This window comes from Pseudopodoces humilis, chromosome 6 (genome assembly GCF_049639895.1).
Source record: "Pseudopodoces humilis isolate 2021_Gansu_Grassland_sample_001 chromosome 6, ASM4963989v1, whole genome shotgun sequence".
Taxonomy (NCBI): Eukaryota; Metazoa; Chordata; class Aves; order Passeriformes; family Paridae; genus Pseudopodoces; species Pseudopodoces humilis.
Window position 1 is genome coordinate 67,871,379 of NC_142205.1, and position 27,649 is coordinate 67,899,027.

The 27,649-nt window shown below is 38.7% G+C and overlaps 1 protein-coding gene across 4 annotated transcripts in view; it reads left to right on the top strand.

Annotated features, from left to right (window-relative positions):
• PRDM5 (PR/SET domain 5) overlaps positions 1-27,649 on the top strand; it is a 73,070-nt gene that overhangs the window by 32,672 nt on the left and 12,749 nt on the right. For 3 of the 4 annotated variants that reach the window (XM_088056490.1, XM_088056491.1, XM_005530909.2), the window contains 9 exons: positions 69-161; positions 431-552; positions 2,303-2,382; positions 5,444-5,528; positions 6,773-6,930; positions 11,834-11,927; positions 12,967-13,127; positions 14,611-14,704; positions 26,049-26,134. In XM_088056490.1, the coding sequence (XP_087912616.1) occupies positions 69-161; positions 431-552; positions 2,303-2,382; positions 5,444-5,528; positions 6,773-6,930; positions 11,834-11,927; positions 12,967-13,127; positions 14,611-14,704; positions 26,049-26,134 (973 nt within the window). Of the gene's footprint in view, positions 1-68; positions 162-430; positions 553-2,302; positions 2,383-5,443; positions 5,529-6,772; positions 6,931-10,285; positions 10,373-11,833; positions 11,928-12,966; positions 13,128-14,610; positions 14,705-26,048; positions 26,135-27,649 lie in introns of all 4 variants that reach the window. The other variant, XM_088056492.1, reaches the window with a different exon arrangement.

Here is a 27,649-nt window from a genome sequence, read left to right on the forward strand (position 1 = left end):
TAGTGCAAGCCTATCTAAGTTGTAGAATGTTGCCCTTACTTCATTTTATTCCTTTATTTGTCTCTTAGTGTCCTGCAGTGCACAGAGAATATCAGCCCAGGAGACTCCTCAAGAAGTTTCCAGTGCTCTGTTTGCAATAGTGCCTTCAGCTCGGAATCGAGGTTTTGTGTCCGAGTTAGAGGACTGCTGTCATGTCCTTGCTGGCCTTCCTTTGCATGTTAGCTTTCCAAAAGCTTGGTAGTGTTTGGGAACCCTAACAGGGCAAGGACTCAAATGCTTTCATTCCTCTCTGCTGTAAGTAATGCATGAGGTGGCCTTGGAACTCTGTACTGCAGCATGTGTTCAGCTCTGAGTACTTGCTACAGCTCTGGTTTCTGGAGAACACTGCCTGATGTGGGTTTTTGTTTTCTCTCTTTGCTGTCCCATGTAGTTATGAGCAGCACAAGGAGGCGTGCAGAGGGGATGCCAGGTTCATATGCAAGGCAGATAGCTGCGGGAAGAGGTTCAAGAGCAAGGATGCCCTGAAAAAGCACAAAGAAAATGTTCACAGTGGTAAGAAAGAATTTAATGTTTCTTCAGAAAAAAAAAAACAACCCTCTGATATGCTCCTAGCCATAAATTTGCAAATCAGAGTAAACATTGTCTTTGGTTTCTTTTTTGATGGATTCATTTGTATCAAATAGAAAATTAAGAAGTAACTTAATTGCAAGAGTTACTATTCCTCCCCCCCAAGGAGAAATTACTGTAGGCCACCTGAATCATTAATCTCCTGCAGAAAATGTAATAGAAATCTTGAGAAGTTTAAACTAGGCAAAGAGTAGATGAAGTAAAATGTTTCAGTAGTGAGGAAAATCAACCGCTGGTGGCACAAACTGCTACAGGAAATGATGAGTTCTTGATTTTTTTGGTATTTCCAGGACACAATAGGATGTCTTTTCTTTGCCTAATCAAACGATTAAGCTTGATGAGGATTGCATAGTATCCTATAACATCTGTTATGCAGGAAGCCAGACCAGGCTATCCACTGGTCCTCTTAGGCCCCAATGTTTTCCTATCTGTGTGCTGTGAATAATTTCCACTGAAACTTCACTCTCTTCTCATGAAAAGGCAAAATAGCGCTCTCAGGTCCACAACACAGATCTCAGTTCTGGCATTCTGCACTCTCTATGTGTTTTTCCTCTCTGTGTCAAAGGAATATCATTATGTGTGGGGGCAGCAGAATTCTAGAGCGCACAGAAAACAGTCTTCAGTTGATGCTGACAGCACTGAGATGCTTTTTAGGATTTTCAGTCTCTTTCTGCTGCCAAACTCTTGCAGCATAGCGAAATCTTTCTGTAATCATTCTTACAAAAGATTATCTCCTTTTTTTGGTATCAGCAATATTTTTTTTCATCCATGATCACTGTTATGTTTAGGCTTAGCTTTTGTCAGTTATGTAGTGGGATATGAATTCCACACTGAAGGACTAAGTGTATTCCTGTGTTGTGTCTATTTGTGTATATAAATACTTGTCTTAAGTTTTATAAGTTTTTACTTTAATAATGTTTCTGCTGTTCACTGTAGTATGGATGTGTTTTACTTAAGCTAGGAACTATCCTGCATGGGTATCTTAAATTATCAACAAAGAATTTGGTTTATGGTGGCTTTGTGGGGTACTAAAATGAGTCTCTAAAGGTAAGTAATAGATAAACTCAATTAAGTGTTCCGTGATTTTTTAAAGCAGCTGTGAAAAGGGGAGGAAAATATCTGGTAACTGACCTCTAGCTTGTTTTGTAGTTTGCATTTTAGAAAAGATTTGAATTCATGATCTGGTGCTAATATGATTTCCCTGTTTTGTTCCATTAAAGACCATTAATGATATTTTATATAGTAGGACACTTAATGCTTTCTAAATAAACAAAATTGGTAAATAGTTTTGACTTAAGTGTGAGGTATTTTTTGGTCACTGCTGCTCTAACTCCTGTATTGATTTCTGGATGAAATGAACTGTTCAATTGCCGAGCAAGCTGCTCTCAGTTGTGAATTGTGCTCTTCATGTAGGATTGGTGCTGTATGATAACATCTATTTGAAAGGTTTTTTCTTTATTGTTCTGGTTTTCTTAATTTACATTCCACCAGTGACTGGTTTGTTGGACACCCACAGAGAACTCCTGATACGGAGCACTTTGAAGATGGGATACAAATGTGAAAATCTTATGTCAGTCAAATGACCTGTGAAAAGTCACAGGCTCAGTGGAAATATTTAGGTTCTTTCTTAGCACTTCCTCTTTAAGATGTTGGTGGTATTTTGTTTCTGTTTCAGGAAATTCTAGGAAGAAGCTGATGTGTTCAGTGTGCAATAAGAAATGTTCCTCAGCAGCAAATCTCCAGGAGCATCGAAAGGTCAGTGAGATGAAGGCAGACTCACAGCAGGCACTGACTTCCCTGAGATGTGGGGCTGTGCTGCTCACGTCACTTGAGAGCTGCTGTAATGCAAGCCTTTGGGTGTTCTCTTTCATGGTTGCAAAGCCAACCTGGTTTCGTGTGGATATTTATTTTTGTAGTCACACTTGCTCAAGCCAAATATCTCCCTGAAGTTTTCATGCCTCTCTTACCAAATGCTGATATGTTTGTGCACTCCAGCGTTAAGTCAGAGTTGCTATTCCTCAGCATTCTTAAACACTAAGTGTGTTATGTAATCATAGCATACATACAGACTATAAAATAGCTTCATCAGCCTTCAAGTTTTGTACAAAGCACAGTGGTTTTCTTACTGCTTTTTGAAATACCACTTAGGAGAGTTACTTCTATTGTAGTTAGGCAGTAGTAAAAAAAATTCTCCCTCAAACCCAGATGTTTAATGTTTTTTGTTTATGCACATAATCTTTTATAACCAGAACAGGAGGGGTTAACAGTTGGAAAAGCATCTATTGGAAATAAGGGTGTTCATGTAGAAATACAGATGGACCCTGAATATGAGTTTCTGAATCCATTATACCCAAAGGAAGTCCCTGCAAGATTAATTTGATAAATCACTAAAACCCAGGAGAATCTGTTTTTGCAAAAAGCTGCATTGTACTGTTTATCAGATTAACTGTAAGTCTTTAATAATGCCCTGGTTATAACGTGAATCCATTGAGGATATAAATGATATCAATTAAAATATGTTGTTGCAAAGGAAATGGTGGGGCCCCTCCTTTTTAATTTGTTTTTCTCCTTGCTTGTGTTAGTATGCCCCACACTTCTTGTCTAATGGGGCTATATTTTGTTATCATGGTGTGCCTTGCCATGTGTTATTACAAGTTTTATACATTGGCACAGGTTTTGCACATCAGGCCTTTCAAATGCAAAATATCCTGGTTAGTCTGTCCATTTTATTAAATGTTTGTTCTGTTTCAGTAGTTGTAATTCTGGACACATTGTGACACACAAGTTTCTCAAATATGATTGATTGTGTCAGTTGAGCACTTACCTTAGGAATCACCATGGAGATTTTGTGCATAAAACTTTATTTGCTTTTCTTATTTGGCTTTTCTTCTAAAACATCCAGAAAATGGATATTCCAGATTTTTGCACTTATATCAGATAGTGAAAGAGATTACACATAGTAGTACTCACACCGTTTGCTTGAATTAATTTCCTTTTATAGGTAGTGGGGCAGGATCATCAGCATTGCCAAGAACATTTGTACAGACAATAAAACCAGTGAGAAAATAATAGGTAAAACCAGGAGAAAAAGACAGATTTGTTCCCTCCACCCATTTCCATGTAAAGAAATTAAAAGTAGAGAATAAAAAGGTAAAATATAACAGAAATCAAGCCTAAATAACAGAAAGAGAAAAGTCTGACAAACACAGAAAGGAGGTAAAGAGGGTGGCTGTAGGGGATTGATAGATGTTTACTTTCTGAAGGCATGGTTATTCACATCGGTAGCTTTCATGTCAGATTTAAACTCATTTTTAGCTTCGTGTGTCTTGTGCATTGCTTGTGCCTTAGCTGAATAACTGTGTTCTGGTACTGATTTCTGAAGTTTGAGTAAAATGCAAAGTTCAATCAGTCAGCAATGATAATAAGGAGGAGGAAAGTGAGGGGACTGTTAATCTTCACTGATGCAAATTCCTGCTAAGTGTTTCCTTTCAGTATAAGGATCTCATGTTTTGGATTTGAATTGTTCACAGGAACTCAGATTTCAGAGTGAGCAGGTACATGTGAGTAGCAGAGGCTGCCAAGCCTCTCTACTGATGCTCCACTGTTCTGTAGTGGAAAAGGAAGAAATATTCAAACATCCTGGGATTGCTGGTTTCTTTTCCAAGTCAGAGTTGATAGTGCTGGACTTCCAGTGCTTGTCTCTGTCTTCCTGGCTGTACAGATGTGGGCTGAGCTTCTGACTCACTGTAGGCAGGTGTTTTCCTGGTAAAGCAGCTCGTTCTTCTTTTGACAAAGAAGATGAAGGACACCTTAGAGTGTAGGGCAGTCATGCTTTTTTGACTTTGGAAATGCAGGTTTTTCTGCGTCACTGGTAGGACTGGTTTGTGCTTGTGCCTTTCTGGGCTTCCCAGCAGATTTCTTATGTGAACCTGTACTGTTCCATTCAGCTGCAGTTCTGTCTGCCAAGGGACCAAACCAAGGTAGATCCTACTTCGGTCAGAGTTTGAGAGTGTGTATGAGGAGCCCTTGGGTATTTCTGAACGTTTTAAACTTCGTAGAGCTGGACAAAGCTCTTTTTGTTCCTGGCAAAATTGGTGTGAGTAGAGTCACACTTAAAAATCCTCTCTGCTTCCCAACCCCTGACCCCTTTTTTTTTACCTGCCGTTTCCAAGCATCTCTTTTTGGTTAATTTCTGACTTTTTGTTTAACACTGAACCGTGTTTTGTTCTACTGGGCAATCTTTGCCAAAAGTTGCTCTCAACTGCCTCCTATTTTTCCAGCATTTACTCCTAAATGCTGTCATGTGCTGTGATGTTGAAAATACTGCATTTGTAGTGTGAGACAATGCAGCCCCTCCACTGTCTGGCCTCTAAAAGCTATTAAGAGAAACAGTCCTGCAAGAGTGTGATAGTACTTGTTTTTTAAAATTCTGACAGTCGCTATGAAGTGATTTCTGTGTTATTCTTACATGTGTCTTGACTAGAAGAAGAAATCCTGACAAGTTAGTCTCCATTTGGTTTTTTAATGCTTTCCTAATAATGATATTTTAAATGGATGTGCTAGTTAGAAACACAGGTTATGCAAACTTGCAGTATAGATGTAATGATGGTTTTTTTTGGCAGTAATGAATTTTTACATTTTGGGAGATGATGTTTTTCACCAAGAGACAAGCAAGGGGGAAATCACAGAATATTCTTGAGTTTTATTATAGTTACTGGCTAAATAAGTAGCTACATTCTGTTAGAGAATTTCTGTCTATGTAACAGGTATGGTCTTGTTTTTGACACACATTTAATTACCATGAAACATTTTGCAGGTCCATGAGATCTTTGAGTGTCAAGAATGTGACAAGAAATTCATTTCGGCAAACCAGCTGAAACGCCATATGATAACTCATTCAGGTAATGTACACAAATGACACTGAGCTGTATGTGTATGTATTTCATGTAGGTGGAGTTTCACCTGAATTTGTTTCTTATGGAAGGCTCAATGAAATCTGTGTTGTCCTGAGCTGGGCAAGCCAATCTCAGGTTCCAAGGAAACTGTCTAAGCCAGCTTTTTTCCAAGCCTTCCAAAATTGCAAGTGAAGTGGTGTAGCCTTCTTCCTGCTGCTGCGTTGTCAAGCTGTTTCGTGGTGCTAGCTGGGGTAGAGGAGGTCAGTGAGCTGGGGTGGCGTGAAAGGTTGCTACATAGCTTAGAGAGGAGGTAAAAAACCAGTGCCTAAGGTTTTATGCTGAGAAGAAGAGGCTGGGAGGTGGGTGTGCTGTGTGTCAGTGATCAGTGCTATACTGTTTATCTGTGTTTTTGGGCTCATAGCTTCTGGTCAGAGTAGAGCAGCTCATGGGCCGCCCTATCCACAGAGGTTCCCTTGTGCCAGCACGAGGCCACTGTGAGCAGGGAGTGTCCCATTTTAGGTTTGGCAGTATGGCACAAGTTGGCTCTGCCAGGATTTCTGGTCACTGCAAATATCCAGCGTTTTCTGTGTCTCTCACCAGTGCTTAGAAACATCAAGCAACACAATGGAAACAAAAACATTGTTCTGTCAAATGCATTAGCATTTAAACAAATGCAGGTTTTTACAGCTGTACAGGCTTAGAGTTGAACTATTTTCTTGGTATCAGTCCACAGCAAAAGCTCATTTCTTGTAACATAATCTGTATCTCAGAGGCTCCTGGCTTTCTTTTGACACTTTTGGATGAGCATTAGTGCAGTTAAGTTGCAGTCACCAGTTGAAGCATAAAGGCTTTTTGCATAGCAACTTTTGGGTTTGGAAGCTAATATGTATATTGTTAATTAAGTTTTAAAACATTTAAACTGTCATGGCCCCTTTCACATTTGTAATCTGGAAACACAGTTTTCCTCTTTGAAGTCATTCTCTTTTGATTTAAGCTAATTAATCAGAGTTTAGTTTTAGCAATGAGTATTGCAAAGAATGTGCCAATTTCTTGAGATACACCATGGCTCATCTTTTGTGAAGTGACTTAACTGTCTAACATAAAGGGCATTAGGTGTCTTGCTAATTGGTTTAATCTTAATTGGGTTGACTTAATTGCAGAAATCTCTCTGAGGAGATGACTGTCTCTGCCTTTCATCTTCTCCCCCTGTATAAACAGGAGATTAAATGTCCCCCACTCATTTTCTGCAGAAAAACGCCCCTACACCTGCGAGGTTTGCAATAAGTCCTTCAAACGACTTGATCAAGTGACTGCACACAAAATAATACACAGTGAAGATAAACCTTATAAATGCAAGCTTTGTGGAAAGGGATTTGCTCACAGAAATGTTTACAAGAATCACAAGAAGGTAAAGCACTCTGCTGTTGTTGTTTACAGGTCTGCCAGCCTCAGATTTGCAGATTTTTTATTTTTTTTTTCTTTTAAGTGGTTCATTGTTAAGCTCTGCCATGCTTATAAACATGGGATTAAAGTATTGGAGAATGTAGTGTTCTTTGTTATATCCAAAATCTCAAAAGGCTCAATCAATTCTAGTAAACAAAAAAGTTAAATAAGCAGAAGTGAAGCACAGTTGCTTGGTTAAAAGCATCAAATAAATCCCATTTTGACTTTTTTGTATTGTTTTTATTTTTTGCTTTCTTTTCTCTTGTCGTTTTTGGGGTTTTTTTTGAAGTACTAGGTTACCCAGTTAATGTTACTGATTTAAAGATGTCTTCAGATACATTTTTTTTAATAGTGTATTTGAATAAAACCATGTGTAGTCCTCTTGCAGTCATTGTTGGACTTAGCAGCAGATGCTTTCAAACTGCACTAAATTTGAACTCAGTGCAGTGTTCACTTATTAAAACAACACCAGAAGAAACGCTACCTGAAAAATAGACTCACAAAAAAGGGCTGTTCTGCCTGTGGTGATTGAAGCTCAAATCTGCTTGGCCTAATTTCTGTAATGCCTGTCATTAGTTTTAACCTGGGCTTACATTTCTAACAGCAAGGCACTATCCAGGACTGCTGTTTCAGAATTACAAGACTGCAGGAAGGAAAAAAAAAGAAAAAAAACCCCCAACCCTGATACAGCCATACCTCCAAGTTTTTCGTGGTGTGGCTCGTGTTATGTTCCATCTGGGAATTTGGCACAGGATCTTTGCACCATCTCTTGCACTTGTAGCCATAAATCATGTAAGAGCAATAATAATGCCTCTCACAGGATGAAATGGTGATGACTGTCTCAAGCAAGAAAGAATGCAGCAGCCTGTTGAAGGACAAGATTAGCTCCCATACATTATGTTTGATGTTCTAGACTTTAAGAAAATGGGACAGAACCTTGCAGATTGGATATATTCTGAGAAAAATGGATAAAATATTATCTAGAATGATAGCTCTATATTTTAAATTAATACTTTTTACATCTTTCCTGATGTTAGCTTGCCATTGACGACTAGGAGTCGACTAGGTAGGGAGTTTGGGTTGAAAGTGGACTTGAGGATTAAGTATGAAGGAGTAAACACTTTGACCCAATTCCGTATTTAAAGCAGCAGCACTACCAGCAGAAGCAAGGGTTAGAAGCTTCACTGAATGGGGAGAATATTAAAATTAAGACAGCTTTAGTGGGGACCAAATTTTAACCGAATTCCTTAAAGCATGTTGGAATTCTGCTTTCCTGGACCTGTTTGCACCTAGTACTGGCTGTAAATCAACTCTGCTCTATATTGAGAGAAACTTGTTCCTGTGCTTGCATAAAGGTTACCCAAACAGCTGTGACTGTTCACCCATCCACATGTAGGTCTCTAAATTCACTTGCTGAGTGAGGAGGTGGGCAGGAGAGACAGGAGACCAACATGGATGGCCTGAGTTGCATTTTTAGACACACCTCTTTCCACCGAGGAAACAGCAGGAGAGGAGAGGTAGCAGACAGCAGAGGAGAATCTGGATGTGTGTGCACAAAAGCCACTTGTACTGTACAATTCAAGGATGTGGTGGTTTGGGAGGCCAAAATAGTTTTGAATTACCGTGATTTTGGGAAGGCTATTCCTAGAGAAAGAGGACAGCAGTTCTCTTGCTTGTTCACAGGAATGCTGATCCAGGAGCAGTGTAAATGTAAAACTTTATTGTGTTTGATAATTTACTTCTGTGTATTTCTTCAGCTTGGGTTTTTAATGGTTTTTAGATGTGTGTTTCCTGTAAGATGTCTTCCTAGGTTTATTTTCTTTTGGAGGAAGAGAGTTGAATTCTGAATAGTTTCAGGGTGCTTTTCTGAGCTTCAGGATTAGGCTCCTGGGCTAGTAGCAGGAGCATAGGTACCTGCAGTAGGAATGATGGGCATAAGAGTTAAAAGCACTTAAATCAACAGCATTTAACAGAAAATACACCTGTAAGTTTGATAGCAGCATGCTTAAAAAACCTTTGGATTTTACAGAAGGTTTACAGCCTTTTTATATGAAAGAGAATACAGATACATTTTGTGCCTCTGAATTCTTGATCTGTGTTTCAGATGGAAACTTGTTGCTGTTGTTTCTGTAATTCCTGTGGGGGTTTCTTCTAACCTGATTTCATGCTGGAAGTCTCAGAATAAAAATGGCTCCCACAACATGTGTTTTTAAACATCTATGGGTGTCTGTTGGGTCATTTCAAAAGTGCAGAAGGAGAGTAGTTCCTCACATTTCACAGGATTTCACTGGGAGGTACAGTGGAGTTGCCAAGAGCCTATCTGCTCTGTTCAGTGGAGCACTGGGATGTGACCCTTAACTTATCACTTGTTACACTCTTAGAGCTGCACATCTGAGGCAGGAACTGCAGTACCTCTGTGTTCTGCTGCTCCTGCCAACAGGTGCTGCACTGCTCTGCATAGGAGCAGGTGCAAGCTGGCTTTGCCCCTCACTTGGAGGCTGGAGGAGTTCTGGGATATGGAACCAGCTCAGATGTCCTGTGTGAGAGCTCAGGCTGTGACTTAAATGAACATATGAATAAAGTTCCATTTCTGTGACAAGGCAAGAGAGCAGAACCTGAAATGAAGAGGCAAAAAAGGGATTGTGCTACAGATAAAAGTAGTCACCTTTCATGCAGGTTAGGCTGGATGAGGATGCATGTTCTGAGCCTCGTAATGCAGATTACCTCCGTACAAGAGATGTTTTTGCTCCATCTGCTCCTTTGTTGCTAAGTACAGAGGATGAGTTCAGAGAACAAAATATGAGGATATGACAGTCAACAGAAATAGGTCATCAGACGCAGGATTTTAAAGGGTTTATGGCTAATCCCGGGTTGTTTGGTCCTGGGGAGCATAATGATTTGAAACAACTGTATTCCATCAGTTTATCTGTTGGGAATAAGTAGCCTTGGGCTGGACTTAAGCCTCTACAGATGCTGTGATAGGAAAGGCTGCCATGAAATGCTCCAGAAGAGGACATCCTCAGTTGCTGGGATGATCTGTGTGCCCTTGCATGTGGGTATGCCTAGTTGGGTGATTTTCTTTGTAGGGAAGTTAAGATGTGCAGATGAATCTGTGTTTTGATCAAAAGATGAGGAGAGTATAAAGGAGATGCTAAGAAGGAGTTCTGTACGAGTCACTGTGCTCTTCAGAGCTTGTCACCCACGTGGTGAGTGTTCCAAACCAGGGCATTTTTTAAATAAGCAGCATGAATTTTGCGCTCGTGAAAGGTGCCAGATTGACAGCTCTGGAGACTGAACCCTTCTATTTATCCACAGAACAGGTACAGCACAGGCAGCAGCACTGCGAGCTTCCCCACAGTGTCTCATCAATGTGTCCCAACCCTGTTCTGGAGGAACCCCCTGTTGAGGTGAGAAGGCAGTTCAGTCTCTTCATGTCCTGTCAATCCTTGGCCTCACTGCCAGGGCGGGCTGAGCAGGGTGCCAGCTGTGATGGGAACCTGTAGAGTCTGGACTGGAACATGCAGCAGATTTCAAGGAATGTGAGATTTATTCCACACCTGTGATGGTCTTCCAGCAGCCTTTTTTGCTTTCAGTGACTTAGGCTGACGTCAAGGAATTGATTTTGAACCTGAGGCCTCCTTATACCATTGCAGGACACTCAGGTTTTGGTGCTGTGTGTATGTGAGAGGACATTGGTGTTAAAATCAAACTGGGTTCAAGGCCCTCAGCCAGCCTCTCAAGAGTTATGCTGTCTCCCCACAGCCCCCTTTATTCCCACAGTTGAAGGAATAGAATAACAGTTGTGTGGATTCTGGACAGCAGAAATAGATTATATAAATATGTACTATGCTAATATTTGCCCTTAGTATGCCAAATTAACTCATTTACCTAATTTCCTGCATACTACAAAACACTTACTGTCCATCTCCTTTTCCTCTGGGCACTCCAGCTTGTAATAAGGTCCTTGTGAGCTAATAAAGTATTTGGATGCTGATACTTTAAAAACCTGCCTTCCTTTGCTGAAACCGTAGGAAATCGGGCAGATAGTAAATTAATCAGTATAACTTACTATCTACAGTGGGACAGCTGTTAAAAACACTAGGAAACAGGGAAAGTGCTTTGGAATTTGTAAAAGTAAAATAAAGCTGGAAGTTTCCCAAGCTTCAGAAAAGAAATTTACTTCAACAATTCTGTGGTCTGGGAGATTCATCCAAGCTTAGCCTTTTATTTTATTCATAGCTTTGAGGCTGTTTTTCAGCTACAATGAATTTTTCTAGAGCCAACAAAAATCTTGGTACTGTTGCTTCTGTGGCTTTGTTGTTTTTTGTTTTTTTTTTTTCCTGGTGTTTTTTGTTGTTTGCTATTTTTTAAATAGAAGAAGCTATATATAAAAGTAGTCTCATGATTTGAGGAATTTTCTTGACCAAATTTTAGGTGCTGTCTTGAAAATCAGGTTGGTTTTACCGTAAAACTTAACCAAAACGAAAGGGGTTTGTGTGCATTCAACTTTAAGGTATTTATTAATATTAATAAGTATTCCAGGCCAGTGTTAGTGCAGCTGAAGCTGCTAAAGCAATGCAGCTGAGCTTGTAGTTTTTTTCCTCTGGTTATTCTGTGTTTTTGTTTCTGTTTATGTGCACACCTCATGTGACACTTGTGAGGCTGGAGAAGGCGCAGTTCCTGAGTAGTTGTCGTGCTGGTTTTCAGGATCCTGAGTAATGGCAGAATGTTTATTTTAATTCTTCATCTCCTGATGCTTCCAATTGTGATCTCCCCTCCTGAGTCTGGAAAATTAACTGTAGTTACTGCAATGACAACTGATGGATTTCCATGAGCCTTTCCTCTGACACATTGTCTTTCATCCACAGACCCATTCTGAAGAGAGACCGTTCCAGTGTGAGGAATGCAAAGCCTTGTTCCGAACCCCCTTCTCTCTACAAAGACATCTGTTAATCCACAACAGTAAGTGCAAAGTCAGAGGAAAAACAGCTTTCTCCATTCTCATATGTGACTGAGAAAAGCAAACATGGGGCACCTTGCTCCAGTATGCAACTTGCTGTGTTAAACTGGTACTAAGATTCACCTCTGTACCCAGGGAGTTAAAAAATGCAGAGCCAAATTGAAACCTTGCCTTCAGATACACTTAAATGCAAATCAAAATATGCTGCAGAAAATCCAGCAATGAGTTGAGGTCTGATGGCAAGAAATTTATTTCTGCATTAACTGTGATAGTGTTACCTCCATTTCAAGAAAGTATAAATGGAAACAGGGATAAGTTGGTGACTTGCTCAGCTTTTGTAGGTAATCTGGTTTAGAGCTTGACACTGAGATTGTCTCTCCTGTGCCATCCCAGGCTCATGTTTGCTGCCTCTGGCATAGAACTGGAGCTGCTCAGAGAAATGCTGTGGCTGTTTTCCCTCATGAGTAACTTTTCTTAGCATTCTGTCCTTCATTTTTAGTTGACAGTGTTGAGATTTATTTTTGGTGGAATTTTCTCCTTCTTTAATACTTGCAGAGCCCTAGACTATCATTCAACCCTTTGAATATCAACAGTTTAGGTTTTAGAAAATGCTTATGATCTAAAATCCCTGTAGCTTAGAAGACAGTGTTTTGTTTTGGGGAATATTCACACTGGCATAACTAAGAAAACCACAAATCTTTCCTTTTATAATTCTGCTTAACAGTGTTTCTGTTAGAAGAATTATTGGATTGGTAATGTTCCATTTGTTCTTTTATAGTTATCTTTCAAAGCTTCTGCAATTTTTTAAAGCATTGGATGTCATACTTTTTTTTTCACAACATTAGAAATGATGGGGGAAAATGTTAAAAACCTGTTCAATAATTTCTGTATTCTAATGAACAAACATTTACAGAATATCCAAGATGTGTAATTCAGTGTACAGGATTGTCAATTTTCCTGATGGTTTCTCTAAAAACATCCACTTTGACTTTTTTCTTGAAGAGGATGGAAGCTCACGTGGACTGTTTTTCTCTTTGTTAGGTGAGAGGACCTTCAAGTGTGATCACTGTGATGCCACTTTCAAAAGAAAGGACACATTAAATGTTCATATTCAAGTTGTACACGATGGCCATAAGAAATACAAGTGTGACCTGTGTGACAAAGCTTTTGTGACACCCTCAGTCCTGAAGAGCCATAAGAAAGTGAGTAGAGTCAACTGATCATTTCTTGTGTGTCCTTAAGGTTGTGAATCAATGTAGAATCCCCAGCTTCTTCTGCCTTTCTGGCTTTTTGGTAGAAAGCTATGATTGTCCTTACCCCAAAGTGCTGATTTGCTGTAGTGGGGTTATTGGTGCCCAGCAGAATCTACAGCTGGTGCTCGTGTATAAATTCAGTGTAGGTGCTCTAGCAGGCAGGATGGGCCTGGCTGCACTGCTCTTACCACCAAACTCTGCAATGGAATTGGGGTAAACTTTAGGAGGAGGCTTCCTCACTAGGTTGGACTGAGGTAAGATTGATGTTACAGGGAAGAAATACAAAGAAGATAATTGAATATTGATAATTGAATAAGAACAAATCAGCTGAGAAAAGGAAGTTTAGGTGTTGCCACTTCATTCACATTGTGAGAATTTGTTTAAAAAAGTCATGCATGAATTGCTTGCCATATGTAAGTATGTGCTTCATACATATGTGTAAAATTGGAATTGCTTTTGCTTTGTGCTCCTGTCAGACTAGGACTGGCTGTGTTTGTGAGCCTTGTAGTTGTACTGTACTGCTCCCAGAAATCCTTTTGGCACTTGGGTGTTTGAAATGGATTTGTAGCTGTCTGTCTGGTATATCCCAAGGTTGCTGCTAGAGAGGCAAATTATTTCCAAATAACTGTATCCTAGTCAAGAGGAGTTGAGCATTCATGCCTTCAATGTCAGGGAATGAAAACAGCGTGAGTCCATCCAGTGTTGAAATGAGATCTCATTTACTCTTGCTTCAGCTGCAGCATAAAATGTACTATTTTGTGAGATAGGTTTCTTAATGATGTAATGAAGAATTTTGTGTCATTTCAGTGACTTGCATCAAAATAGGAATTAATTTCCCTATCTGAAGAGGGTCATGTGCTAGCTCAAAAACCCAAATAGTCAGCTGCACATATAATTGAATGTGTTACCTTTCCTATCTCATTGAAATTAACACTTTTAAATTAACTCATCAGAAATCCTTCACTAAAAGAACAGGCACAGTTGTAAGGAGAAGAGTACCACAGTTATAAAGAAAAGTAATTCAATAGACTGATAAATCTTCAGTTCAGAATTGGATGTTGAAAATACAGTGTGAAAAATGATGGTGACCTTGTGTGTAATTGATTTCAGGGTGATCTTGTTGACCACACAGGTTCGATGGGAGAGTTTGTAATATGGGGTTTTTTCCTACTTTGAAGTAATTATTCTTGTATAAGTGAGACCCTCTAGCCCTAAAAAGCTTGATTTCAAAAGACAAACTCAATGATTTAGTGCAGGTGATAGTTACAATGTTCTTTTCGTGATCAATTCTCAGCTAATTAGATTCTTTGCTTGCTGTGATGGTAAAATACATAACGAGGCAACAGTCAATGTCAATACAGTTAAATATTCCATATTTCACTTTTTTATTTAGTGCTGAACAGTCATTCTTGTCTTTCCCCAAACCATGTAGACTCACACAGGAGAAAAAGAGAAGATTTGCCCCTATTGTGGACAGAAGTTTGCAAGCAATGGAACACTGAGAGTCCATATTCGAAGCCATACAGGTATTTATTGTAATGAACAGAGAAGACTTTCTAAATCTGTAGCAAGGTATCTCTATGTCCACAGCTTATCTGTCTGCAAACAGTCAAATTTACAGATAGGCTTAACACAGCTTCTTTGTCAGACATTTTCCCTGCTTAATGTGTAAAAGCTGTTGTTGTCAAGGTTTCATTTTGCAAGTTTGCACTTGGGTTCAAATAAGGGGCATCAGGCAGCTGAAAGAGGTTTCTTTGTGATAATTTGTTTCCAGCATAAAATGGTGTAGATTTGACTTTGGCATGACATTTTCTTCCCTCTGCATAACCAAGTTTGCCTTGCAGGGAGATGACAGTAATTTCTGTGTGCTGCTGGTGTTACCTATCAGTTTGCATGGAGCAGAAAGCCCCAGTTTTTCAAGCTCATAGTGCAGATGGCTCTTGGGAAAATGCTCTGGAGATGTCCAAGTAAAAATGCTTCTCACATGTGTGCTGCTACCAGTTAGATTTCAGCTCTCTCGAGCAGGCTTTCCTAAATTTAGGAGTTGGGCTAACATGAGTTTTGTGAAACCACACACAAGGGACCTCTAACCTTGAGTTTAGAGCCCTGCAAAATTTGCAACCTCTCTTACAGGAGGCTGTGACATTTTGAACTTACTTGAAGCAGAAAGGCACTGAAGATTTCTAGTACCTTTGTAAATTAAATGCAGGGGGAGAAACTGCCTTGCCAGGAGATGAGACAGGTTGGAATTACAGCAATATGGACTGTGGAAACAATTTATAAATCAGAAATGCTGCAAGAGGGAAACTTTCAAGGCCTCTTTTTTTACCTAAGAAGCTAGAATCAGTCATTTTACTGTTACTAATTCAGGAAAAATGCCTTGCTAAATTCAGTTATAATGACCTGTGATAAATAAACTCTGATCCTTTCCTCTTCCAGTCTTGCTGCTAGTACAGTGTCAAAAGTTACATTTTTGGTGGTTTGCATCCTTTATTGTGAGAATTAACCAAAATTGATTTTCATGGTTATTTTTGTCACTCTGTTACAGTTCCTGGCTAATTTTTGATTATCCTAATGAAAAGTAGGGGGAAGTTGCTGCTAAGTTGTGACTTTAGGTTTAGAAAGAATATTTTTATTACGTGGCAAAATGGCTAATGTAAGGTTGAGTGAGAAAATGCCGTAGTTGGATGCATGTTGCAATTCTGGAGAAATGGTTTTGTTTGGTGCTGTACCTGAACCTTCAGCCATGTTGTTCTTGGTTATAAGCACGCTGATAACGAGAGGAAATGGTTGTCCAATGTTCAGGGTGCCTGAGGAAACATAGGTTTCTGAGGAATAGCTTGCATCATTCCCAAGGAACAAAAGGGGAGCTGCTGAAGGAAATCCAGGTCATCTGTAAACAGGGTAAAACAAAAGTTGAGCACTCTTATTCACCCTACAATGTGAAAATCCTTGACAACTTTTCAGGGAATTCCTGAGCAGTAAGAAGTTTTCAGTTCATCAAATAGTGGAGCCACAAATGTACTTTATTCAGAGATGAGTGTTCAGTTTCTAAATGTTGCAGTGATTAACACTTCATGGTATTGATATCTGTTAAATTCTTTAGGTTTGAATGGATCATTTCAAATTTTTCTCTTTGGTCAGACTTCAAAGTATCACTTTTCATTCTGAGCTAGAAGTGAAACAAGCAGCCACTGTCTGTTTTCAAGAGATGATTCATCCTTCTGAGTAAGCCTTGAGCTTTTGGTGTGACTAAGCAGTCCGTCATAAATGTAAACATTGCAAAGACCTCATGTCTTAGTGATTACAGGTGATGAGGTTTGAGGTCTGTGTCCAGACATTTGCATTATCCCATTTTCTCTGTGGTCAGCTAGACTTTGTTTTATTATCTACTTTGTGTAAGAGATTTTGTTCTGTATTTACAAAATAAATTCAGGTAGAGGTTATTTTAAAGAGAGCTGTGCATCACTTTTTGTCCTCCTTATATTTATGAAGTTATTCTTTACTAAAGCTGGGGTTCTAGGGTACCTCTCTGGTTCTGCTTTGGAATTGTATTTTTGATATGCTTAATAATCCATATAAAAAAAGAGAAGCTCAGTGGGGTTTTTGTCTTTTATTTAATATGCAGCATGGGTTCTTAAATGTTGTTCCACACAGACATGCATGCTTCCTGGATAAGCAATTTTCTTCCCTCTTCTGTGTTAGAGTAAGACTCTGTAAATGAGCCCAAACAGTACTTGGCCTTTTGCAGCAACTGAGCTGGTTTGGGGTGAGTGAACATGTCTGCATGTGCAGAAGGAAGGGGGTAATGTTTGCCTCTGAACCTGGAGCATTGCTCTGTAATTCATCATCTGGGTTTCAGCCTTGGCATGACACAGACAGCGCTCTGCAGGTCAGCTGAAACACTAGAGCACATTCTCCCTCTCCTGTATCCTGTTGGTTTATGACTTCTTAGGGTCAGAGGGAGCTGGGGTTAATTCAGCAAAAGAATCCTTTGACTGTGATATAAATTCCTTGGCTTGTTCATAAATTGTAAAAGAAATCCTATGGTCTGCTCCATGGGCTTGAAACCCGGGGGCTGGGAGGTTAATTGCTTCCCTGAAGTTTTAGGCAACTTTCAGTGTTAGCAGTTTCTGGCTGTAGCTTCTCAGTTGCCTTATGCACATCTATTTCAAGGTGTTAATTGCTGTGGGGTGTGTGTGTGGATTTGTGTGTGCCTGTGTGATCTGGGTATAAACACACACATTTTATCTCTTTGCCATTTATACTGTTGCCTTCTTAATTAGTTGTGTCCTAATCCCTTCCATCCTTGGGATGTAGCTCATCAAGTTGTGCAACAGTGAAATTGTTCTGAAGTGGTTTATATTTGCAGGTAAATGTCTTTTAGAGTTAGGAGAATTAAGGGATTTAACTGTAATTCTGTCCTTTCTACAGTCCTTTCCCTGCTGTTGTTTAAAGGCTGATGAGGAACAGCTAATGACCACAGATGTCTTCCAGAAAATTACATGCAAATATAGGTTAAAATACAACTTTATTTTGCTTTTACCATCACAGTTAGTCCAAGTCCTGATAATAAGCCAGTAAGATAACTATAACTTGAAATTTGTCCTATATGTTCTCTGAAAAGATGCATTTTTCAATTCTGTGTCATCTGAAAGCCAGGACTGATTGTGTCATTCGTATATCTCACATGCTCTGCCAGGTGCAAAAAGCAGCTTTGTTTTTTAAGCAGGAGTTGAGAAGGTTCTTGGCAAACTAATTTCCATGTGCATGAGTAAAAGATAATAACAAGAGATTACATTAAAACAGCAACAAGCATTTGGACTTTTGTATATCCTTTGTGCTAACATGGTTAATCTTACCTTTTCAGTTTATGTAAGAAGAGATTGCTTTATAAGCTTTCAAAAATATATAACTTGAGGTGCTGATTGCCTTCTTGAAATGCCTCCTGCACTGAGAGCCTGATGTTATGCACCTAATTTTGGCATCGTAGTCCCATTTCTACAACTGAACTAAGCTTTTGAGCATATTTACAATCCTGCTTAAGTCACAACTATATAAATGTCTGAGTTCAAATTTTGTACTTCTAAGACAAGATTCTTGGGCAAGCAAAACATTAGTGGTGGAGATAAAAACCACAGATCTTTGTTATTATAACAGTAGTTCAGTCGTCTCTGGACACAGAAGGCTTCAAAGTAGTTGAAGGAAGTAATGAGTTCAGGTACAGGATAACTTCAATTTATTATGTTGTAAAGGGTATCACCATCATATAAATAAATAAATATTAAACCATAAAGGTTTAATAGCTAAACAAGCAACTGTTTGTTCATTGTACATAATAATGTACAGCCAGGATCCTCTTTCCAACACATCTTCTGCTAAATTGCCTTACAAGTAATTTATATTTTCTTACATGGGAAAAAAGATGAAAGGCAAGCTTGAGGGAACTTCCTCTCGTATGCCAATGAAGTATGTGAAAGAATGTATCTGTATCTAGTCAGTGAACAGCTTGCAAATGTCTACAGATAGGTTTTTTCCTATTAATAACTTATAAATGATCCCTCTTTTATCTAACCGGTTTAAAAAGCAGCTTGCAGAAGGCCTCAAAGGTAAGGATTCTGCATTTCTAAACCTTTCAGTTTATACATCACTGTCTTGTTCGTCTCCAGACAACAGCTAAATCTTTAAAAATACCTGTAAAGTTTCATGCAGCTGTCAGCTTCTTGTTGTCTGTACCCATGAATGAGGAAATGTTCTTCTGAGGGGTGGATTATTTGGATGAGACATCTTAAGATCAAATGAGTTACTGATTGATTAATGCATGTTCTTTAAAAGACTTAGTTGACCATTGGGTTCACTGAAATAATAGATGTTACATTTTCCATTCATAGAGAAATCAGATTAATTCCACTGGTAGCTGCAAAGAATGGAACTCGAAAAATGGAATGGTTTGTTCTTTAAAGTTGTGTCTTTTTTATTTATTACTTAAAATTACTTAAAATCTTGATATCACTGAAAAACTGATGAGAGCCTGTAAGTAATAATGGTAGTTCATGCTTTACTGCATGGATTCAGGTAGTCTTCTTCTTTTGTAGGATTTTTTACTAGTCTTTATGATTCATTTAGTGGCAAATAGCCAATATTTAATTATATCGTGATAATTTTGATGGGACAGATAGGGCAAACATTGTTTTGGTCTCAGCTAGAAATAATCTGAATTTTTTGAATTAAACCCTAGACTTTGCAGAAAACAAACCACCTCAGCTGTGAAAATACCACTTCCATACCTCAAAAACTAAAGCATGGTGAAATACTTAGAAAAAGATAAGTAATAGGAAAAAAAATAAATACATATTTCAAGCCTTCTGGTTTTCTCTTATTTTGAAAGAATAGGATTTGAGGTTTTTTCTTATTAAATATGTGACTATTTTTAGTGGATGGGAAATGCACGTAGTTGATTTACATGGAACCAGTTCTAGTTCTCCCTGGTGCCTGGAAAATGAGTGTTGGAGCTTGGTTAGAAAGCATTCACAAATACATCAACTTAGAATTATTCATCATCAGTGAGGAAACTAACCACCTGAAAAAACAGAGGCATTTAATCTCTTGTCTTCAGAGTCTGCCAGATTTGAATATTGGTTAAAATGCAGTAAGAAATGTCTCTAATTGCCCCGTACCTGAGGAGAGTTTCTCAGAGTACAGGGCTGTTCTCAGAGCAGCCAGAGTTATCCCTTTCTTTTACCTGGCCCACTATGAGCATAAAATTACCTGTGCTTTTGGTGTTTCTGGGTCTTATCTCAGCTGATGTCCTCAAGTATTTTATCTTTCAGATCACAAAGTTACTTAGCTCTTGGCATGAGAGAGCTGTTCCTGTGTGGGGACTTCTGTATCTTCTCAAGTGCTAAATTTTGAGTGTTTGGTGGCTGAAAAGGAGGCAGGCCAGGATTTTGCACAGGCCAGATCACTTTTTATTGTCTAGTCTGGATTAAGACTAGTCCAGATGTCATAAAGAAATCGGCTCACTGCTGTAGTTGGCCAAGCTTCTTGATTACTCTTCCGTTCTTTTCCCTCCCTGAAATCCCTGGTCAGAATTACAGAAATGCCTGAGAGATGCAGGGTATTAAATACTTTTGAAGATGCTACTCAGGATGTAGAAAAATGCCACCTCTACACAAGAGGAAGTTCATTATTTTAGAGGTGTTGGTTTTCTCACAGGCCTGTAACACCAAAGTGGTGAAATTTACTGATTATTTTCTTGACTTGTGAATTTTTAATCTTTACTCAGTAATTGCTTTCCTGGTATTTTCTAATTGAAGTTCTGTTGGAATCATTGGGTTCATTGAGTTCCTGTTTAATTTTATTTTGATTCCTAATGAAGTCCCTTTCCACGTGGGAGAAATTCAGATCTGTGTATTTTAGGTTTATTTGTGTTTGTGTGTACATATTTGCATAGTGCATTAACTGAACAGTGTTCAGTTAAGGACGCAAAGTTTTTAATTGAATGGGAACGCTGTTTAAGGGCAAGAGCAGCTGAGGATAAATGTGTGAAGCTGTCAGGTGCCCTCTCTGAGCAGTGTTCTAAAGCAGATGTCACAGATTATTATAATGTTGTTACATCCGTTAACCTTTTGCCCATCCTTACTTGCTGTTGAATGCTGTCATCACCCCAGATTATCTCTGACTAAAAAAGCCCCCTTGAAATTCCCGTTCTGGGCTGCCCTGTGGATCATCTGGTTAGGAGTGTTAAATGTGTGATCCAGATGGCCCCCAAATTCCTCCCCAGGTGAACTGTGCTCATTCCACCGCAGTTGGGCGATGGTGGAGGCTCCCTTCTAACCCTCTTCCCTACCCAAGCTTGAGTTAGGATTTTAAAATGATTATAGTTTGCTGTAGCTGTTCTGAAAGCTGATATTTTGAAATAATGCACATATATGTATTTATACAGAAAAAGATAATAGTTTTTAAGAAACAGTCTTTTAATCCCAAGAATTAGTAGTTTACTATCTGAAAGGGAGCTATATCTAGGACATGGGAAATGGTCTGTGTAAGAGCCTGAGGGATGGCATTTCTGTAATTTCTTCATTTTTATATGGAAAACTGAAGAGAGGAATTCCTTGAAGCTGCACATGCTGTGCGTGGTCTGATGTTCAGTGCAGTTTGTTGTAGGCCTTTTTCTGATGTTTGTGAGTGTTGACCAAAACCATTGATGCTGAATACCCCAGCTGATCAGAGACATATTAAAAAGTATATAAAAAAACTCCACCTTGATAATTTCACTGCATAATTCAAGTTCTTCATTCCTTAACTGAGTAGTTGAGTTCCAGTTAAGATAGCAAGCCAGGAAATCCTGCTTGAAGGCTAACATGAATACCTGAGAATTGTATTTGGGTGACTAAGCAATCTGCAGGGGAACAGGGACAGTAAACAGGACTGCAAATTTCACAGTTGAAATGGAAGTAATGCCTGGATATGGTTTGAAAGAGCAGTGAGATTGTTTCTTTGGTTTGCTGGGTTCTTCAGTCACTTTTGTTGCAGTCTCTTCAGATTAGGACTGTTTCTCATTTGGATATTTCCTTTTTCGTTTTTTTCCTCGGTTGAGAATGCATTTCTCACCTATAAAGTATATATTTGTTTAATCTGGTTTGACGTCATTGTTTTGAAGTAATCACTGACATTGGTGCTTCTGTCAGGTTTCCACCTAACTTGGGAAGCAGGCTTTTTTTGTTTGTTTGTTTGTTTTTGTTTTTTTTGTGGCTCAGCTGACTACAGGGAATGCAGAATAACAGTGTGAAAGTAGCAATGCATATGACTAGTTTGATTAACTGTCTCAAAGTCCTTATTAAATGTCTAGCTGTAGCCACTGCAATCTTGAAATCTTCAAAAACTAATGTATGGATTTACTTCTTAATTGTTTTGTATCTGAGTTTGGGAGATCTGTGTGCTAAACTCAGTGTAAATCTTGCCTTAGAGCACCTCTGATTGCAGATGTCTCATGGGAAACTGTCCTGAGTCAAACTGGAATGGGAGAATCTGGTATTTAACTTCTTAAGCTACATTAAGGTCTACTAGGTATTGTGCTAGGTATAAGCTAGAGATGGAGGGGGGGAAAAAAAAAGATGTCAGTTTTGTCATGACATGGTTTCAGATCAAAATCCCATATGTTTTTCAATCGTGGAATTGTTTTGCATAATCCTTGTATTAAGGTTAAATTTATTTTTATTATGCTAAAAGCTTTGGGTTTTTGTTCATACAAAATCTGGAAGTAGAATGTCTAGACTTTGAATTATGCTAAATCCACTGCAATTTATCCCAGGATTATTTATTTGAGGTTATTTGTACAGAAGTGCCATTAATGTGTTGAGCAGTTTGTTCTGGAACAGCAGGGACATGACAGTCAGCTGTAACTCGGGGGGGAAACCTAATATTTGTTACATTTGCCTTGCTTGACTGTTCTGTTGTTTTAATGAATGCAATAGTTTTATTTAGAAAGCAGATTTTAAAAACACTCAAACATAAAAGCATTTTTGCATTATATATATTTAGCAATGTATAAAAAAGTGTTTAATTAAAAACACGGAGTGCAAATGGCATAGTTGTTAACTGGCATTGACTTTACCTAAAGTGCACTCCCTCTCAGTATGGTGCTCTCACAAATTGACACCATCTCAAAAATGTTCTTCTTGCAACAAATCCAAGAAGGAATTGTAGTTTATGGTAGGGGAAGTCACTTTCTTTCATTTTGATTCTTAGTAACTCCTTGTGAAGACAAGACAAATAGAGCTTCATGACTTGCAAGGTATTTAATTTGCTTGTCTCAATACTTTTGCTCTTAATCTCCTTGTTAAGGATCCGTTCATTTTCTGATCAGAGGAGTTTTGCATCTGGAAATCTCCACAATTTCTTGGGCACAACCTGAAGTTTATTACTGCAATAATATTTATAATGGAGTTTCAGTAGTCCTTGTCGGGCTGTAGATGGATGTGAAAGCCCTGATGGATAATGTCACTTTCCCAGGAGCTTTTAATCAGATGGTCCTTGCTCTCCAGTTTGTCTCAGTGACAATTCTAAACTTGGTGTAAGCACAAACCCTTCTCCTTTGTGGACACTGGAAATGGTTTTCTATGAAACGTTGCACTTCAGCAAACCTCCACGTGGGAGGAATATTTTTAGCATTCCTTCTTTGAAATCTGTCTTTGCCTTAGTTGCCATCTTATTCCATTTTCTTATCACAGGATAAGAGTTGAACTGTTGAACTGCTCCTGTCCATCTTACAGGACTTAGAGTGGGCCAGAGTGTTTAAGACTTCTCTTGGTGAACACCTGCTTCCCAACAGTCTACTTGAGGAATCTGGAATCATTCTGATGAGAAACTGACTTGTAGCATGAATAATGTTTGCCTAGGCTGGCTCAGAAGCAAGGAAGGAAGTTAATTTTTACCAGAGATAGAGAAGGTAATATGTAGAGTTGTAATAGTCTTGCCTGATTAGCTGTCCACAAGATCAGTTATTTAATCTGTTAAGTTACTTGGGCTCCTGAGACAGTAAATAGCAAAAATGATGCATTGTCAGAGGGCAGTTTATTCACTTCTGAGACAGACAATAGAGCCCCTTTCCAGAGAGAAATTAGTAAGAAATTTATACTAAGAGACTTGGTTGTTGCTAGAATGGATGTATTTTAAGTGGCCTGTTGTTAATTTTGTAAAATCCTGAAACTTTTTGAGGTAGAAGTTACAAGTTTAAAAGATGTGTATGCACAGTGTAGATGCTCGTGTAAGCACCAAGACCAATAAATTCTAAGCATTCAGGCTCCAAAGGAAAATAACAGAAAATAAGAGCAACAGTAACATTCCTTAGAAACATCTTCTAAGTAGTTTTACTGACAGTTATTGATGCAAATGCATGAGAAATTTATATAATTTAGAGAAACAAGATGGCTTCTAGTTAGAATGTCAAGTCAGAGCTGGCAGTCTGTGTTAGGTAGTAAACTTGGTTTTTGGAGCAGTGAAGATTTTTGACGGTGAACAGTTTGTAACGGCAGCTCCAAGCCTGACTTTTCCAGGTGTGACAAGTTGATGTGGAGTCATTGTTGCCCTCTACTGGCATCTGCTGAAAGCTCCTAAGGCCTTCCTCATCAAGCACCACCGTGCCCGTGGTTGATTTCAGAGGGTCACTGTTAATCTCTTTCAGACGAACTCAAACCCATCCTTTGAAGGCAAAGGTCTTTCTCTTAAAAGAGACATGAGGGTGGGGGAGAGAGGAAGGAGGGTACAGCTCCTAACTGTCATCACTCATCTGCTTACAAACTGCTGAAAGCTTTAAATTCTCCATTCAAAAGACCCCAGACATAAAAATGTCAGCTGAATTAATTAAATATTTGAGTACTGACAACTGTTGGAGTGTTTGAATTTCGGAGGCATGAATTAAAGGCATCGAAGGTCAGGAGAAAGAGGATCATATATCAAACCGCTCAGTGAAAACATAGCTCTAATACAGAGATTGTTGTCATCATTCCTAAAAAAACCCCAACCCCCCCCAATTCACACGGTTGTGCTTTCTGAGAGATGACAGAATACAAGAGAGAAAAATATTTGTGTTTACAAGTGCCTTGCTGGCCAATCTTCTGCCATTCACAGTTACCTATAAAGAAGTAAAAGATAGAGAAGAAAAAAATAATCTGTCTATAGAATAGGGGAGGGAGGCCAAGCTCTTCCGGTGCCCTTGAATCTCTCCACAGCCTGTGGATATGGAGATTTCACATCCAGCAGTGACTCTCAGTTGGTATCTTGGTGATATCAGTGAAATAGTCTGGTTTGGGCTTTTTTAAACTGTAAAATATAGTTAATCTTACTTGGCTATTTTAGAAGATTGAGTGTGAGTGTTAATAAGTGCTTGGCATTTAGTCTGTGTTGAATCTATACATGCAGAAATACCTTTGTGAGCTGAAAGCTGTGCATTGACTTTATAAAACAGGCTTTGCTTGTGACAAATCTTTATTTGAAAAGACACCTTCAGTATTATGGTTGTGTAGAGCAAAATCCACTTTGTTAACAGAAAATTTTCTATCATCTTAATTTTTCCAACTGTGTTTTGCAATGGAAAACAACCTGATCTTTGCTTTTAATGCGTTGTATACAGGAGCAGGAGGCAGTAGACTCAGATTCCAGTACATTGCCTGAAGAGTTAAAAATAAAAATACATTTCTTCCAAATGATGGTGTTCAGAAGCTCTTTACTGTTTGTCTCTGAACAGCTCAGTATCCACATTACACTAATGTGAGTTTAGGAAAATCGATGCCAAATGACACCAGTGTAATGGAGCATTAAACAAATACCTTTCAGATATGGGGTGCTGCAAGGGAGATGCTAAGATTGTTCTGCTTCTATTCCAGTCATAAATTGGAGCACAGTTAATTGCAGAAACTTTTGATTAACCAGCTTCTAACATAGGTACAGCATAATAAAAGAGTGGATTTTATATTCCTTTGGGATTCTGACACCCAGAGGCCTCTAATAATGACCAGATGTGAAATAGAAGAAATATTTGGGAGCGGTTAATGCCTAACTATAAAAGTGACCATGTGTAAATCACTGTAGAATGTGGTTTGAGCAAGGGCATTAGGTGTTTTCTTTTTGGTTTTATTTTCCCCAGGGCTGTCTGTGTGTATTCATACATTGTAATGCAAAATCAGTCAGCAAAGAGGAATATTTTGATCCAGCGCTGCATCCCGCTCAGGCAGGATTATTTGTAATTTTTCTAAAGTTTAAATCTGTTCTGTGAAGCGAAAAGCAGTTCAGTTTGATAAAGAGCTGTGCTGCAAGGCCTTCATCCTCTGAGGGCACATTTCTGGGTTCTGATGCTTCTCTTGTTCTCAGGTGAGCGTCCTTACCAGTGTCCTTACTGTGACAAAGCTTTCAGCAAGAACGATGGCTTGAAGATGCACATTCGCACCCACACCAGGGTAAGTCCCACCCAAGGATGAGTTTTTATGGTTCCCTGAGGATTGTCTGTGACTCCTGTGGTGAAAAGTAATTAATTGCTGTTTGTGTGGAGATCAGGCTCTGCCAACCAAAGTATTTTATACCTATCAAAATAAGAGGCAAAGATTCAAGTCATTAACTTACAAATTCTAATTAGAACTCCCTTACCTTCTAATTTTTCATGTTTCATTTCTTTTATGTTGAAATAATAGCTGTACTAACCTCTTCATTTAACCCATGGTTATTTATAGATATAAATTAGTGTTGTTTACTGAGCAAACAGTTCTGTAAAGGCTTCACTGTTAGCGAAACTTCAATATCCAGTAAAGTCCAGTCAATGTGAGCTTTTCTAGAGGCTGTCCTTTATTAGCTGATAACAATTTTTATATAACTTGTATTTAACTAGGAGCTGTTACAGCTCACAGAGATCAGCGCAGCCTTGAGGCCAAACCAAGAAAATTCTGCATCTACTGGGAAATAGGAATGGTGACATTTAACTTTGTAGTCTTCATATGCAAATGGGCACACAGAATTGCTTTCTAAATAAGTAAAATGAAAAACTGTTTAAATTTCTACTCTTCTTTGTGGGTCTTGAGCATATTAACTGTGGGTCCTAGATAAAGTGGTAGCTTTTGTATCCCAAACTGTACAAGTAATCAGTAGTTCATGTAATACTTCTTGGTAGTTCATTGGGAACAGACTAGTCCTATATTGTTAGTTGTTTCTCCTTTTTTTCCAGCTGTTAAATCACTTTAAGAGGTGCTATAAATTCTCTTCTGTTGTTACTGTCCCCTCTTAACTGTGTTTGCACCAGGAGAAATTTCATGACCCATCTAAGTTCTGCATGACTGTGAGGGGTAAACAAGCTTTGAAACAGTGCCAAATTGAATTTTTTTCCCCTGATTTTTCATACAGTTTGACTAAAAGCAACAAACACCCCCCAGCCTCTGTAGAAGAAAAATAGAGGAAACAATAATAAAATTAGGCTTTTAGAGTCTACAGTGATTTACACCAAGTGGTGTTTTCTTCTAAGCATTTTTTAGCTGATAGGAAAGGGAGGAGTTATTTTAAGGAGTGGGTATTTCTTTTTAATATATGTAGACACTGTAATTACACAGGCTTTGTGTTGCAGTAAGAACATAAAAAAAATTGTTTTAAAATGTCTCAGGAAATGCTCTGCTGTACCATGGAGGCCATCTTTAGAGGTACAAATAACTCATTTCACACCAAATGTGTTCCAAGTGTTTCCATATACTTGAGATGTGTTGATCATTACATCTGAAAGGTCACATTTCAGGTTTTTTTTATTTTGGTGTGTGAAGGTGCTAAGCAGACTGCTGGTCATCCCCACAGCTATGCTGTAGGATTTAAATATACAGGCAAAACCTGGTTTTTTAGACTTGATTAGATTTTGGTTCTTTTTGTGGTGATGCTGCTTCTGTCCCAAAAGTTGACAGTGAGGCTCATTCATATTTGATTGCCGTTGCATGTTCATT